Here is a 15800-nt window from a genome sequence, read left to right on the forward strand (position 1 = left end):
GGGGCTGGGGAAGACGGCCGAAAAGCTCAGCGCCAGCCGAGCTGGGTGGCCGGAAGCCGGGGTGGGATTTCGGAGCTGAGGGCGGAGAGAGTTGGGAAGGAGCCGGCCTGCGCCTCAGGAACGCGCGCAACTTGCTCTGGCTTGGGAAGCTGTGCGCACCGAGCGCCCGCGCGCGCCGGAACAGGTGAAGAGCACGCGGCGAGGCCTCCACGTGGTGGGGACGCTGGGCCCCGGCCTCCCCCCACCACCACTACCACCGCGCTGTCTCTAACGCCGCATCGATTTGTTTGGGCTACGCGGCAGAAACAGAGCTGAGCAATCCATAAACATTCTATTAGGCAAAAATATTCCCAGCGAAAGCAAAACCAAGGCTAGAGCCTCCGCCAAGTTGGCCTGCCCCCTCCTCCTCCCGACTGAGGACACCCCCAGGGAGAAGCCTGCGGCGTTTCCTCAGAGCTGTTCGAGGCGGGGAAGTTCTGCTCGGCTGCGGCTCTGCGGTAGGCGGCAAGGCAGTCCCCGCCGCCACCACCCCGCCTTGCTTTTCTACGCTAGAGAAAGAAACACATCATTCACGGCCCTTGCCTCATTTTCACTGATTGATTTCTGAATATCAACACAAGTTAGAGGAGGCGAGGCGTACTGTGATTAAGCGGCTGTCCCCACCCAACCATCTTTGGCCTCGGGTGACTGCGCCCTAGTCTTTCCCCTCGGGTCCCAGGCGCCCGGAAACTGGGTGGGGGGCCCGGGAGAGCTAAAGTCTTGTTGTGGAAGCGGGATCGGAATGGATCGTTTCCCCTCTGGGAATAATCCTGGGTGGGGGGTGGGGGGAATCCGCTTTCCAGGCCAAGTTTAGGGGATCCCGCCCATCTGTGCCGCAGCTTCTGCGGCTGCGGCTGCGGCTGAATTCAGTACGGGTAGGGGCTCGACGCTCTGGTGTGTCGGCGTGTGATCGCTGCTTGGCTCCTTCCCTCCTCCTCCTTGCTTTCTGTTTTAGACAGAGAGAGCCCCCTGGCGCTAGCCTTTCCCAGGCAGCGCCAGGCCAAAACTCTCCTTCGCTAAATAACTGGGATCCACCGGGAGGGGGTGTGCTCAGGAAATCACGGGGGTCGGACAGTAGGTTCTTCAGATGGTGACTACTTCCAGCCCTAATGTCCCTACCTTCCGGACGCACCGCTCAGGGCCAAAAGAACCCGGACCCCCGTAACCATCTCCCCCTTCCTCCCTTGCCAGGAGAGCTTTGATCTGTGCTGAGTTTTAACACCATTGCCATGGACACGGGCTGAGTCGGTCAATTCAACCTTCCGTCTGGACTGGATGATCAGATAAGAGGTGTAAATTGGCTGTGGGAGATAGATCCGAGTTCAAACAAATCCTGAAAGAGAAGCAAGGACTGTCTAGGCGCCAGATAGAGGTTTGGAGAATTTTATTTAGCCTCTCTCCCCAAAATGGGGAGATGGGATGGCATGATTTGCGAGTAAACAGTAAACTCTGAGATTCTTTAAAGACAGCTTGCTCTGGGCCCCGGTCTCTTGCCCACATTAAGTAAGTGCCCACTAAACTTTCCCCTAGGGAAAGGGCGGTGAGCAAGACGTAGCCCGTTGCCAACACAGCACACAGTTCACGGCAGTGGGAAGAGGAGAGCTTCCCACAGGGCTCCAGGGTAGGCCCCTGCTTGTCCAAAACGATGAGCCTGGTAGAATTGCGAATGCCTGGCAGCACCTGGGGTTGAAGTTTCTGTCGCCCATGGAACATCACACATTAAGCCTCAGAGCACCCAAGTGGCAAAATGCAAGCTTGGAGAGCTGTAGCTCAGGCTCTCCAGACAGGACTCCTGCTGTCTATCCAATGGCTCCCTGCTTCCCTGCTGTTGAAGGTGAAGTCCGAATTCTGCTGCAGAAAGGTCATTTCCTATCTTTGAAGTGTAGTAAAAGCCAGGAGTGCAAATGCCAATTCATAGGCAATGAGGCGCAAATGCAAATAGCGGCAAAGTCCGGATCAGTAGAGGGAGACGCCTAGCCTGGATGATTCTGAGGACTCTGGAATTTTTCATCTCCGTTATTCATTAAAGCAATCAAGAGATTGGGCTGACTTGGGGTTGCCCGTGTGTGAGACAGTTTGTGATGACAGAATTCAAAAGCCAGGCTCGTGGGTACAAAGATTGCAGAATACGTGCCCCCAAAGAACCAGTTTGGAAAGACTTTAGAAACTAGTAGAGGTTTTTCCCTTTGTAAAAAGAACAAAAGCACACTGGGTAGAATTGCTATGCAGTTTTATTGGGCCGGCCTTCTGTACTAGGCCTCGGTGGACCGAGACAAACCAGAATGGAATCATTCGTGCTGGGCGTCCGTGATTGACTACACCCTACACCAGGCCAGTTTTCCAAAAATAAATAAATAAAATAAAACAGGAAAGTCACAGCAACTCTGAGCCAATATCACAAGGGAGCCCCCTCTACTTGAACCCTGGAAGGAAAGTAAGTTTAAACCAGCCAATCCATTTTTGTTCTGTTTCCTCAGCCTTCTGTCGATATAGCCCACCCCAGCTCAGGGAATATTACAGAATGCCACGTCGCCTGATTCACAAATCACAAATGCCAATTAGAACGACAAAAGATGTTGTAGTTTTGCATTTTGACAAGCATAACACTTGAAGTCACTTGAGCTGAGGAGAAAGGACATGCTAAGGGGTGTCTGGAGTCTGGGCAGTAGTAGTGTTACTAACATAGTTACTTTATCAGCTGGCCATCATTTGCCAAATGAGGCTGTTACATTGAATGATAGGTGTGTGTTTTTAGCCCCAGAAGTTAGTCATTGTGCTGTTCTTTCCAGGTAAGGACTTAGCTTTTTGTTTGTTTTGTTTTGTTTTGTTATGTTAATAATGATGCTTAACCCATTCCTGGAAGATGCCCCAGAAGTTTTATCTGGAGCACTGACAGCATTTTTCAAAGCTTTATCTGCCTTCATGAGAAGTGGCTGAGGGCTTAAAGGTTTCATTGGCTAAGAGGATTCAGTGGAGTTGGATTCCAGGACACACTGGCCTCGTATCATGGCCAGTCCTCCAGGAGAAAGATTCTTCTAAAGGTTTAGGAAGCTGTCAAGTTTAGATAAGACTGAGCTCCCATCCTATGGGACCTTGGTTGTATTAATAAGGAGAAATTAATTTTTAACCACTGGGAACATTGCCAAATTATGTGACCTTTGACAGACCAGCTGTGCTACAAAAATAAATCCCCATTTCTGAAAATGCTGTTACTATCCAGTAGAACAATAACAGTGTGACGTTTAGGACAGGAAGAGAGCTTGAGAAGAAAGGAGAGACACGGTGTTGACAAAAAGCCTTGATTTCAGACCAGGGCATCCTCTGAACCCTCCTCTCACCTCCTAGCTCTCCCAAAGCCCCTTGCCTGGGGTTTCCAGAACAGGGGAAGGAGGGGAGGATGGTGAGGAGCCGAGGGCCGGTGTGAAGGGCTGAAGAAGGTGTTAAGTGCTTCCAGCTTGCTCATGCCCTAGCCTTGAGCACATCCTGCATTGTTCACGCTGGCAGGTTACTGGCATGGGCCGGGGGGAAAGGGTTTTCAAACCGGCAAAACATTTGTCTTTTCTTTAAATATGCCAACAAATAAGTTTGTTTCTGAGAACGGGGTTGGGGTGAGCATCGGACTGCCTAGCTTCTGAATCACACTCAGGAGCCAGACTGCCTGAGTTTCAGATCCAGCTCAGCCACTTGCCAGCTCTGTAGTCCAGGGACTCTGTCTGATCAGAGCACTTAATCTCTCTGTGCCTCAGTTTCCTTATCTGTAGAATGTGTTTGATAATATTTGCCCCAGAGGGTAGTCATGCTATGTTAGTTTGTCATATATGAGGGCTATTCTGAACTCATTTAATCTTTAAAGTAGCTTTAATAGGGTTCACCGGCTCCCCATCACAGGCAGCACACTCTAACCACTGAGATAAGTTTATTTTATTTTTATGAGATTTGGGGGGGGGCGCTAAGTAAATAATTATTCATTCTCTGCTTCTCCCTCTACTAAACCTTTGCCTGCCTTTTATAAGTACCAGATTATCTCTCATCACACTATTCTTCACAGGTGGATAATCTCTGCCGGTTCACATCTTAGATTTATGGCTCCCTTTTGCATTTTTTTTCTCCTTGTTCTGTTTTTCGTGATCTTGCCTTCACTTTTTTTTTTTTTAATCTTGCTACTTTCCGTTCCTTTTCCTCCCCTTCCATTGTTCACCACTGAAAGTGTGCTCTGCAGGAAGCACTGTGTTTAAGGCACTCTCCCAAATTTGTAATAACTTCTACTCTGGCAGTAAGGCCCCTCAATAGGTGAACTCAAAAAAGTCGCCAGAAAGACAAAATAGCTTTTACTCAGCAAGACTCTTAATAATCCCATTTCCCTCTGGGTCTTTATAAAAGAGTCATGATCTAATCCAGAAAGAAGGGAAGAGGCTGGGAATAACAAAAGCTAAACTCTCAGTGCAGCTCAGGTTGGAAGAGGCTGCTGTCCAGCCTGGTGCTTTTGTCCCTGGTACCCTGCTCCCTGCCTCCAAAGATGTTCTGATAACTGGGGATCAGGTTCTGGAGAGTCTTTCAGCAAAGAAGATAAAGGGAATTGCAAATTACTGGACTGAATGATAATAATTGCTTGGATAAAGAGGGAAAATAAAACAGATGTGCCCCAAAGGCATATTAGGGGCCAGAGATAGGGACAGGGAGAGGGACTGAGTAAAGTGAGGTGAGCTGAAACCACATCAGAGAAAACATAATGCCAGCAAGTGATTTGGTGATGGAGTAATAGTCTGCATCTTCCTGATGCTACCAACAACAAACATGGAGAACTTGCCTTTGGGAGTAAGGAGGCAACAAAACTCAGAATAAATTTATCTCACTATTACAATTAAAATGTGTGTATCCATTGAACTTATCCTTATCCAAGGTTAGGGTGTCACACCAAGTCCACCCTGACTGATGCCCACATATTTATTACCCAAGATAAGTTATTTAAACCCTCAGTTCAGTTTGAAGCAAACATTTTCATTTAATTACAGCTATGGGTAAGGAGAGAAGGGTAGCAGTAAGTAGCTGGAGAAGCAGAATAATTTGTGATAAAACTCAGAATTTGCTATATCTAGTGATATTTTTGGTGTAACTTCGTTCATTCTTAATTTGTTAACTCATCGCCTCTCATTAAATCTGACTTTTGGGAAGGCCTTTGGGTTTGAGCCCTTAAGTTTTGCCAAAGATGGCTCAGAGAGGAGTCATGCCCTCCCCTGGCAGTCCAGTAGAATGGATAGGCCATTGTGGATGCTCCCACTCCTCAGAAGATGCTGAGCAGTTTCAACCTTGGAGATCTTCAGGGAGGTATCCCTGGTGCCTCTGAAATGGGGGATGAGTAAAGGCAGAGGACTGGGGGATTTAGAGCCAGGAACAGCATTCAGGGGAAAGGAAAGGGGAGAGCAGGAACATGGACGTTGAGTTGTTTGGGGAAACACCCAGAAGCTGTAGTTTAGAATATGTAGTTGGAGCCCGGGATTTAACTCAGGTGCACTGTGCCTGCCTGGCAAGCACAAGTTCCTGAGTTAGATCTCCGGTACAAAAAAAACCCCAAAAACAAATAAACAAAACAATATGTAGTTGGAAATAATTGCAAAGAAATTTAGTAATAATAGTCTTGTGTTCAATGCAAGGCTAGGGAGTTTGGCTTTCACGTGCTTAGCAATGGGAAGCCATTCAACTTAACTTTTTAATTAATCGGAATAAATGAAAAAAATTATTTCATTATCTTTGCACTCCTTTGGCTTTTGGCGATACCTCAAAATTATTTTTCTGTTTCCTTCCCTAAATGTCTGTTCAAATGGTCAGGCATTGTAATCCCAGATCTCTCATCAATGGCATCAAAATTGCATTTGCAAAGAGGGCTGGAAAAGAGCGGACATAAATATAAACTAATGATATTATATCGGCTGCCCTATTGGAACTGCATTTGTTTATGATATAAGATGACAAATAACAAGGTTATCACAGGTGGCATGATTCGAGGTCAGGGAAGGTAATCACATCAAACTTACATTTTACCGATTAAATGAGAGTCCGTTTTTAGAACCCAGATTGAGGGGAAGAGATGTTCAAAAGGCCCCATTTCCAGTTGTATCCTTGACAAATTTGTTGGAGGGGTAGGAGAAGAGAGAGTTTGCTTCATCCCTTACTCTTTTCCATTTACATATAGGGCTTCCTCTCAGGCTCCCTGGTCCCTTCTCCCTCCCAAATGGTTCTTTTATTCAGATTTTGAACTTTATCATTGAAAAAGTTCATAGGGATTCCCATTTGCTGTGCCTTCAGGACTGCATCACTCACTACCACCCAGCCCCATAAATTGAATAGATTGCATCCCTTCCCAGTTGCCTTAGGAAATGGTCAAACAGCCACATTCCTGGGCTGATGGATTGGTTCATTTCTTCCCAGTTTAAGCTGAGATACGGATTTTATGAGACTGTCTTGCGACAGGCTGAATGAAGTTGCTTTGAATAAAACAAAATCCAGCCTCAATACATAGAAATAACTCTTCAAAAGCAGCTAATCCTGGGCTGGTGAGCAAAATTTGGTTAAAACCCTGAGCAAAGAATTTAGGTGATCAGAGTGAAGGATTGGAAGAAACTCCTTTCGGCCTTTCTTGTCCTGCATCCCTATTGTTAACATGCTCACACACAGAGCGGTGTATCCATAATATTTATAACTATGAGGCCACAGGCCCAGTTAAGAAAAGAAACTCACATCAGTAGGGCTAATGTTATTAAAAGAGACATTTAAACTCTCGTAATGCAAGACAGACATTCATCTGAAGAACTTAGAGTTTGGTTTCAGGCTCCCCAACCAAATAAAATAAGATAACACTTGGGATAAATGTCTTGCTGTCTAGGAGGGAAACTTCTGAGATTTGGAATCTATGGGATATTGGAGCTTTTCCCTGCCTTATTTGAATTTCAGAACTGGAATTGGTCTTTTGGATCACTCCTCCCATTTTATAAATGAGCAAGGTGGGAGGGGGCTGCTCAGAGTGCTTTACTAATTTACCCAAGGGCACCACATTTACCTGCTCTGAGATTAGACTTGATTCCAGGACTTCTTGACTCTTACCCAGTGCTATTTCCAGTCAATTCCTCTGGAGCAATGAGTGACATGGTGTGGCAACCCATGTCTTTTATTTTTTTAAATTTAATTTAATTTAATTTTATTAGTATATGTTTATTATTCATCATGAGTACATTCACTGTGGGTAGTGGTACCTGTGTATAACACCAGCATTCCTCTCTCTTTAAATAAAGAGACGAGTTCTTTTTTTGCCTTTCTACTAATAATGAAAGGAAAACAGCAGTTAAAATAAGACAGGATAGGATTATGCTGTGGATAAAGAATAAATTATAAATAAAATACATTATCTTCAGAAGAAATAAGACTTCTCTACCAAATACCCCCAGATGGGCAGTACCTCTAAACTTAGGAACCAAAGTGGCTGGTGACACTCCCTCAAGTTATTCGAATATGGTCTCATTCTCAAAATGTCTTGCTGCTCAATTCTCCCTTCTTGTGATGATATAAAGTGATACAGCGCCTGTGTGATGAGAGTGATTGCTACAGCTTTAGGCTACTGTTGACTCCCAGGGATGTGACAGGAGGAGGATGCCATGCCTATGCAGACTGACCGCAATTAACTGAAATCAGAGAAGGGTGATTACCCCATATAAGAAATAAATGTCTCCTAATCCTTCCACTAGCTCTCTTCCTCTTGGCATGTTAAAGAAACAAGAGAACTGAGCTCTAGCGCAGTGGGCTTCAAACCAAGTTCCAGAAGGTCCTCAGCACTGGTTGGAGAAGACCCTAGGAGACGGGGAGACACACTGCGGCCTGGGTTCTGCATGACTTCTGGCTCTCTCCCTCCCAACAGCCAGGAGGTGCTCCACTGCCATCTTCATTGTACATTGGAGTTGGGGGTAGAGTTTTGATCAAGGAGGGAAAAAGATACGACTTCTAAGAAGAGAAAGAATTGACAACTTAACGGGATCCACTCATCAAATTACAGCGTGTGAAGCTAAGAACAGGTGTCCTCCCGCTCTCTTTTTGCCAAAGTCAGGCTTCCTGTTCCGGGTAGCCGGTCCCTTCAACCACTACACAATCACTTTGGACCACACCCTCACTCTAGTTCCCTGGTTTGGCCTTCAGTTCAGCCACACTGAGGGATCTGATTGTTCTTTACCTGTTGTCACACAGCTCTTGAGAAGTGACCACTGTAATTTTGATCATTTTAAAGTCCTCACTACAGTCAGGCTGCAGTTTAGCAAATTTTGTCAATTTCAGGCCAGATGATCCTTTAAAACAACTCCAATTAAATTTTCCTAGAAGGCAGACCAGATACTTAAGAGCTCTTCTTTTACTTCTTAGTAATTCCTAAAAATCAAATGTTACCAAGGAAGCAGAAATCTACTTTAAAGAGGGTTCTCTCGGAGGTAAGTGAGTTCCTAAGTGAATAGTCACAAAGTGCCTTTCCTTTCCCTTTCTAGGGCCAAACTACCTAGGGCAGCATCAGGTGTTGCCTGGATAGCATCAAAGCAAGGAAGGATACCTTTGAGGGGGAAAACAAGACAGAGTTAAAGATTTTTAAATAATTTGATATTTTATATTTCAAATCAAAACACCTAAGTAGTCACTATGGGGGAAATCAAAACATCGTGACTTTAGCAGGCAGTGTTTTATTTCCTCAAAATTACACCTAGAGGTATTCCAGGGGCTCTTGCTCCTTTGGTCCTCTGACATGACCTGCATCATCCCTAGGGCTCCGCTCTCAACTGGAGGAGGAAATGGCTCTGAACTTCTAGGCCTGGGTTCTCTTTGGGAACTGAATTGCCCCAGGTGAAAGGTATTCACAAAATCCTTGGAGAATGAAATCCCTTGTCAACTCACCAAACAGGCTCGGTAGCTTCACTTAACAGGGTCAATTTCCTCTCTATAAGAAGATTGGCCTTAAGGGGTTTGCCCTTGAGTTCAACTCTCCTTTGGCCTGGCTAGACTCCTCTGAAACAGGACAGAAAACATTTATGAAGTTTGTTTTGAGATACAGTAAAGGCCTACGAAGCATTGGATGATACAGCTCTTAAGGAGAAATTTTAGCTAATTTCTATTGGAGCATGTTTTCATGTAGAAATGAAGAAACCCCCAACCCTAAAAATGAAAGATCAGTTATCAAAGAGGAAATATTGAAGGGACTAAATGTATTTTCTTTTACTAATGCCTTTCAAGAATTCTGTTCTCCCCAAGAAAAATAGAGATAGAAATTCTAATATTTATCTTTGTGGTTATGTGTCTGTGCAAATGATGTGTGATATTTTATGAGAGGGCGTGAATCTGTGTACAGGACTAATGTGTGAATTACTGATATGTGTATGTAATTGATGTATGTTCAACATCTATACTTGTGTGTGTTTCTGAGTGTGAATCCAATGCAAACAAGAATGTGAGTTTATAAATGTTTGGGTATTCAAAAAGTTAACCACACAACCAAAGTAGATGTTTTAATGAGTTTGCAGATATTTCAATGAGGGCTTTGATTTTTTCTCAGATAAGTAACAAGAAAAAAGAAATGGGCCTCTCCTTTTTCTTTAGGTTAAATTAATTTTTCACAACAGAAATTGCCTCCTATAGTATGGATATACTATACAATTAAAAAAATATTTTGGTAGTAGGAAAATGATTGCTCCTAGTATAAATGACAAATGACTCTTTCCTCTGAGGAAGTTTCCTGTCTTCATTGCTAATCTGTGTGCCTGGTCTAATTACTGAAAGCTCAAGCCTAGCCTAGGGTCCAGGGAATTGAGGGAGAGAAATTCTTCTTTTAAGAGTAATCAGAGAGAAGCAGGGAAGAGGCTGGGAAAAGAGGGAGAGTGTGGATGATATGGAAACCATAAGGGTTACTGAACAGGAGCTCAGCTCAGATTTCCTCTGATGAGTTCCAAGGCAAAAAGTGTGGTTCAGGGTGGGTCTGTGGCAGGGATGCAGTTTTCTGAAAAATAGCTGGCAGAGGACCTGGACCCTGTAGAAAATTGCTTCTGCTGTTGGTTTGGTAAAAACAGCTGATGATTTAAGTGCCCACACTTCTGCTTTCTCAGAAGGCTACTCCCAGCCTCCCAGTTTCACGTGGGCCAATGATCCACCATGTGACCAGCTGGAAGATATTGGGTGCCCAGCGTAGGTGGATACTGTGGGCACTGGGAAGGCCTGCAGGCGTTGGCTGCCCCTGGGTGGGAGGGATGGGCCATTGTCCTCCTGGACTGGGGAGGGTGCAGGGTCATTAGGTAGAGGATGATGTGGTGTCTTCTGGCCTCAGGAAATGGCTTGCTTTTGTTCTCCACCCAGTAAGAAACAGACCAGAATCCATTAGATTCTGGGCAGTTCAGCACCTCCCAGTTTGAACTCTTGGAAGCTCAGTGCTGAAAAGGGTACTTGTGTCCCGACCACCATTGTGCAGCATGCCCATCATTTATGTATTTAAAGCCTGTCAGGCTGGAAATCTGAAGCAGAGGTCTGGAAGACAGTAATGCCAACAGACACAGGGAATGGAAAAGTGCACCTGTAGAGTTAAAAATGCATGACCCGTTCCCTCAAAGAGGGAACACAGGAGAAAGACCCTGTCCTGGAGGGTGGCTGCTGAGCTGTCATACATAATTCAGGGGCCCATGCTGCTCCATGCAGATGGCAATATTAAATCGTGATTGATGCTAAGAGACGCACACATCTCAGGAAGGCCTCCAAGAGGCTTCTGGATATTTCTATGTCTCTTGTGCCTCTCTGTTCTAATTGTGGTATTAAGCAAAACCCCCATTTCCCAAGAACCCCTGCTAGGGATCGCAGAACTTCACTCTCAAGTAGATGAAATTTTTCAAATGTCATCTCCCACCTTTTCTGCCTTTGAAGGTCGCCCCCTTCCCTTCTGGCCCACATGAGGCTGTTTACCTCCAGCCAGGCTCTGTGGGGAGGGGGAGCCAGCTCCTGCCTGCCACCGCTTTTCCTGCAGCTGATGTGGCTGGACAAAGCAGCAGCACATTCTGGTGGTGTTGACCAGGCAGGGGGGACAGTTGTGCAAAGAGTGCAGAAATAACATAGGTGTCCCTTCAACACAAAGCACCTTTGTCGAAATTCTGAGGTTGGAGCCAGTGGCTTCTGCAATGCAGATTTTTCCACTTGGTGTATAATGAAATAATAAATCAAATTTGCAGTGTATGCGGAATTAAATGTTTGGGGACTTTGCTTTTTCTTTCTTAAAAAGAGAGGGGGAAAAAAAAAAGACTGAAATCACCCCCCAGGGTCTATTCTGGCCCAATGCTGAAAGTGCTTCCTTGCAGCACATGTAATTGTTACCAGGCTCACTTGTGGGTCTGCACCACAAAACCACGATTGTCAGTTCCTGGAGCCTGAACTGCCGGCTGCCTGGGCTGGGCTGGGAGACACTGAATAAAAAGAAGGATTGATGAGGTAAAGATAGTGAGGGGAGGTTTGAAGGAGGAGAGGAAGACAGGCCAAGAAGGAGAGACAGGAAAAGGCAGGGAGGCATGTCAAGTGTACAGCTTTCTTGTTTTTATAATCTCAGACCATGTGACTTGGAATATTTATGACAGTTTTGTGGGAATACTGGGGGGCGGTGCGGTGGGTAGGGGGAGGGACGAGCTGAAATAATCTCTTCCACCAAATGAGTAAGTAGGTTAGTCTCGCGGACTGCCATAAAAGGTCTGTAAAATAGTTTTGATCAGCCACTAAGAGAAGCGGGGGGGGGGATGGAGGAAAGACTTGTAACATTTTTGAAGTTCTTCGGGTTGCTGGTGGGGTGGTGGGGGTGTATGGAGCAAAGACTGTAACATTTTTGAAGTTCTTCGGGTTGCTGCTTTCTCTTCTAGACTCACCCTGCGGAGGTCGTTTGAATTCCAAAGATGCTGGCTATATCACCTCTCCTGGTTACCCCCAGGATTACCCCTCCCACCAGAACTGTGAGTGGATTGTTTACGCCCCTGAGCCCAACCAGAAGATTGTCCTCAACTTCAACCCTCACTTTGAAATTGAGAAGCACGACTGCAAGTAAGCGTGACTACGTTGCTAAACTGTGTTGCGCCGTGGGGGGCTCCTGCGCCCCAGCCCACCTCACCTCTTCTGTCCCTCCTGTCACCCAGTGGCAACAGTGGATCTCAGCCCTCCTTCTGGAAAGTATGGAGGATGGGGCCTGCTGGAGTCAAGGGTAAAGAATAGCACCCAGGCTCTGGAAACAGGGAGGATTTCTGGGTGGGCAGGGCTGAACACTGAACCGCACATCCCTCTTGATGCTGGGATTTACTTTCCCCTCGGAGATGGCCCACTTCCACTGCTGCCCCACAGAGGGACCCAACTGCCTCCTCAATAAAATGGTAGCCCTTGTCCAAGTGAAAGCTTCCGCCCTCTCCATCTAGGAGGGTCACAGAGGGTCCGCCCACTCTGTTTTGAAGTGGCCGCTGGTTGCCTTATTATAGAAAAAGAGAGCTCAGAAATCTGTGAGGGTAGGTCTAAGACTCATTGATTCTTGACGTCTGTGCTGCGTAGGTAAGAGTCTCTGATCTGATGATATGGATTTCTTTAACAAATGCTTTTTAAATTGCGTTACAAATATTAATCTATTCAGTCTCACAATGAAAGGTCCCAGGAAGTTGGTGCCACCATGATCTCCATTTTGCAAACGAGAACACTGCAACACAGAGAGGTTAAGCCAGTCACCCAAGATGACTCAGCTGATCTTACATGTCACCAGCCCTGTCACCTTGGAAACGTGTGGCTTAGGAGATGCTAAGTAAACATTTAAATGCTTTAGAAATGCCATGTTAACACTGAGGTCCCTGTATATAAGCAGGCAACGCTGTAATAGCAAGAATGCAAGTGTGTGTGTATGTGTGTGTACTCTAATGAGCTCTCAAATTCTTTCCTCACTGTACAAAGGTGGAGGTTGAACTGGGCATGGTGTTGTGTGCCGGTATTTCCAGCCCTCTGATATGTTGAGGCAGGGATTCAAAAGTTATATTCCAACCTGGACAACTTAGCAAATTAGTGAAAGCTTTTCACACAATTAAAAATTCAAAGGGCTGAGGATGTAGCTCAGCACAAAGACTCTGGGTTCCATCTCTCCCCAAAATGAAAATTCTCTTTGCAGAAAAGAGTATCCCAACAATGCATTCTGCTCCAGATCAGCACCCAGTGTGCCACAAGTACTCTGCTAAGTGTTCAGTGCCCCACCTGAGTAGTAAACTCTGTCACCAAAGGCACTGTGTGTCCTGGAAAATGAATAAAGGGGTCAAGGGGTCAGCTGGTGGGACAGGTATAGAGGAGCAAGCAAGACTGTTGGCCTTCATTTCGAGCAGGTGTGGGTCCCAGCCAGTGCCTCCTCCAGGAGGAAACAAGGCCCCTCTTCAACTAGCACTTGGCCAGCCTGGAGGCTCAGTGAATCGATGCCGTTATTACCCTCCAGGGACTCCTTTACACCTACACAGTGGCCTCCTCCTAATGAGAGGTAGTCTTTGCTGAAACCCAGAAGGCATCCCGGATGGATGCCACATGTAACCAAGCGTCGTTAGATGGAGTTCTTATCGCTGGGCCACTCCTGACTAAGCGGATTGGTTCCTCTTTGTCTCCATTACATGCACATTCTGGACACATTGACTCAGCATGTAAGTCTGCTACTTCCCTAGCAGTGACCTTTACTAAGAATTTCAGTTAGGAGAGGGCTTCTTTAGAAGGCATGTGGGGCCCTGGTGCCTCTGGCTGAGCGGTAGCAGGTTGGTACACATTGAAGCATAATGCATAGGGAGCTTGGGCCTGAGCTCAGAGAAAGTCAGCTAAGCACCTCTCCCCACTGAGGGCCAAATTCTGTTCTGCTGATGACAGCAGATCTTGTGAGGAAAATTGCTAAGAGGCCGTTTTCTGTGAGTGTCTCGTGGCAGAGGGAAAAGCTACAGCTTTTTGGAAGGAAAAGCTTGGTGTTAGTGAGCAAGGCTTCAGACATGCTAGGAAGTGTGAAAAGGTTAGAAAAGCATGCCCTTGCTTTACTCTGAGCTGCAGCAGCCCCTTCCCTGCACAGGGACTCAGCCTTGGTCCACAGCAAGATGGACCTTGTCCCTGGCTGCCGCTGCAGTTGAGGAAGTAGGCTCGTTCCAGGATAAGCCCTGGCTCACCCACCTCGCTGAGTAGTTTCCTGTTTTCTCTCTGCTGCCCACTACGTGCTTCTGGCTTCAACCTGAAAGGTCAGGAAGGTCAAGAAAATGTCTCTCTGGAGTCTGTTTCCCCAAAGACAGATTGTCAGAAAGATCCCACTGGGTTAAATCTCATCTACTGAGCCTTGTGCTCCATTCTCCCCACCCACTTTTCTCCACTCTACCCCATTGTCATTAATTTCTATGTTTAGAAAGATACATCTGGGTCTCTCAGCGTCTCCCTCTTCAAGGTATTTTGGACATTTTCTCTGGTCATCTGCATTAAGAATACACAAGAGGGGCTTCCCTCGTCTCCCTGCCTTTTTTTTTTTACTCCACTGTGAAAGGAACACTTAATCTAATTCAAGTCCTGAAAGTCATGTCTGGTGCTTGCTCCTTCCTTCTCTCTCTCCATTTTTGTTCCAAAGGAGCTCCTACATTTGCAAAGCACTATTACAGGAGACCAGCTCCAAATTGAAATTGGCTCTCTAAGCCCATAAGTTAAACACTTCCCTATAGAAACTGCCTCCACTGTCCTTCTACTGACAGCTGGCAGCAGCAGCTCCCTATCAAAAAGAGGAAATGAGCAAGAAAGTCGGGGGAAAAAAGCCACCCCCACCTAAAGGGAATGGCAACCTGCCTTTCTGTTTTTCTCTTCCTTTCTATGTTCAGGATTCATTGCAAAAATTGCCCTGACCTAGGAACAGCCCCTGATATGAAAGGATTACCCTTGTCTGTGGCCCCTTTAGCTCTCTGTCCTTGAAATCCAAAGCCCAAGGTAGTTGCTGAGTAAACCCCAGACAGACCTTTCCCCTAACCGCCAGTTGTTCACTTTGTTCCACTGAAGCCTGCCGTCTGTTTGGAAAATTTCACTCACAAGTCTTGGCCTTGCCTGAGTCAGTGCAATCCAAGGCTACCATCCCTTGTGAGTTCCTCTGATCCCTTCCTCCTTGGGCTTGAGCACCCACAGGCTGTCCTGGAGCCTGGGCAGCAGCTATGGGCAGAAGCCAGAGGCCTCCGTGGTAGTCCCAGGTTCCTGCACTCAAGGCAGAAGGGCAGGCTTGGGGCTATGTCTGCAAACAGAAAGAAGCCACTCCATCCCCTGGAGAGCAGAGGAGGTTAAGAGGCTGCTGCTTTGGCAGACGGAAGCCTTTTGCTTGAGTCATCAGCCAACGGGCTGAGTGTTATGGTTTTAGAAACACACATACAAAGCTGAGCATTTTTTCCATTTCTAAAATTTAGAATATATGTATTTTCTAAACATTCTCCAGTGTGTCATACACAGTTTATCCATGAATCCTCAAAGAAGCACAGCAGGCCCTCATCCCAGAGGTCCAACCCATTAAAACCCACCTCATAAGGCTGGGTCCTTTTTCGTTTGTTTGTTTGTTTGTTTTTTGAGACAGGGTCTCACTATGTAATTGAGAATGACCTGGAACTCACTATGTAGCCCAGGCTGGTCTTGAACTCACAGCGATCCTCCTGCCTCAGCCTTCCGAGTGCTGGGATTACAGGCGTGAGCCACCATGCCCGGCTAAGGCTGAGTCC

At 46.3% G+C, this 15800-nt stretch overlaps 1 protein-coding gene across 6 annotated transcripts in view; it reads left to right on the forward strand.

The window, feature by feature from the left end:
* The window catches only part of Nrp2 (neuropilin 2), a 123197-nt gene that overhangs the window by 3514 nt on the left and 103883 nt on the right, over positions 1–15800 (forward strand). For all 6 annotated transcript variants that reach the window (XM_033764573.1, XM_033764574.1, XM_010616106.1 and 3 more), the window contains exon 2: positions 11943–12120. In XM_033764573.1, coding sequence (XP_033620464.1) covers positions 11943–12120 — 178 coding nt within the window. The remainder of the gene's footprint in view (positions 1–11942; positions 12121–15800) is intronic.

This window comes from Fukomys damarensis, unplaced genomic scaffold (genome assembly GCF_012274545.1).
Source record: "Fukomys damarensis isolate Sample0158 unplaced genomic scaffold, DMR_v1.0_HiC HiC_scaffold_16, whole genome shotgun sequence".
Taxonomy (NCBI): Eukaryota; Metazoa; Chordata; class Mammalia; order Rodentia; family Bathyergidae; genus Fukomys; species Fukomys damarensis.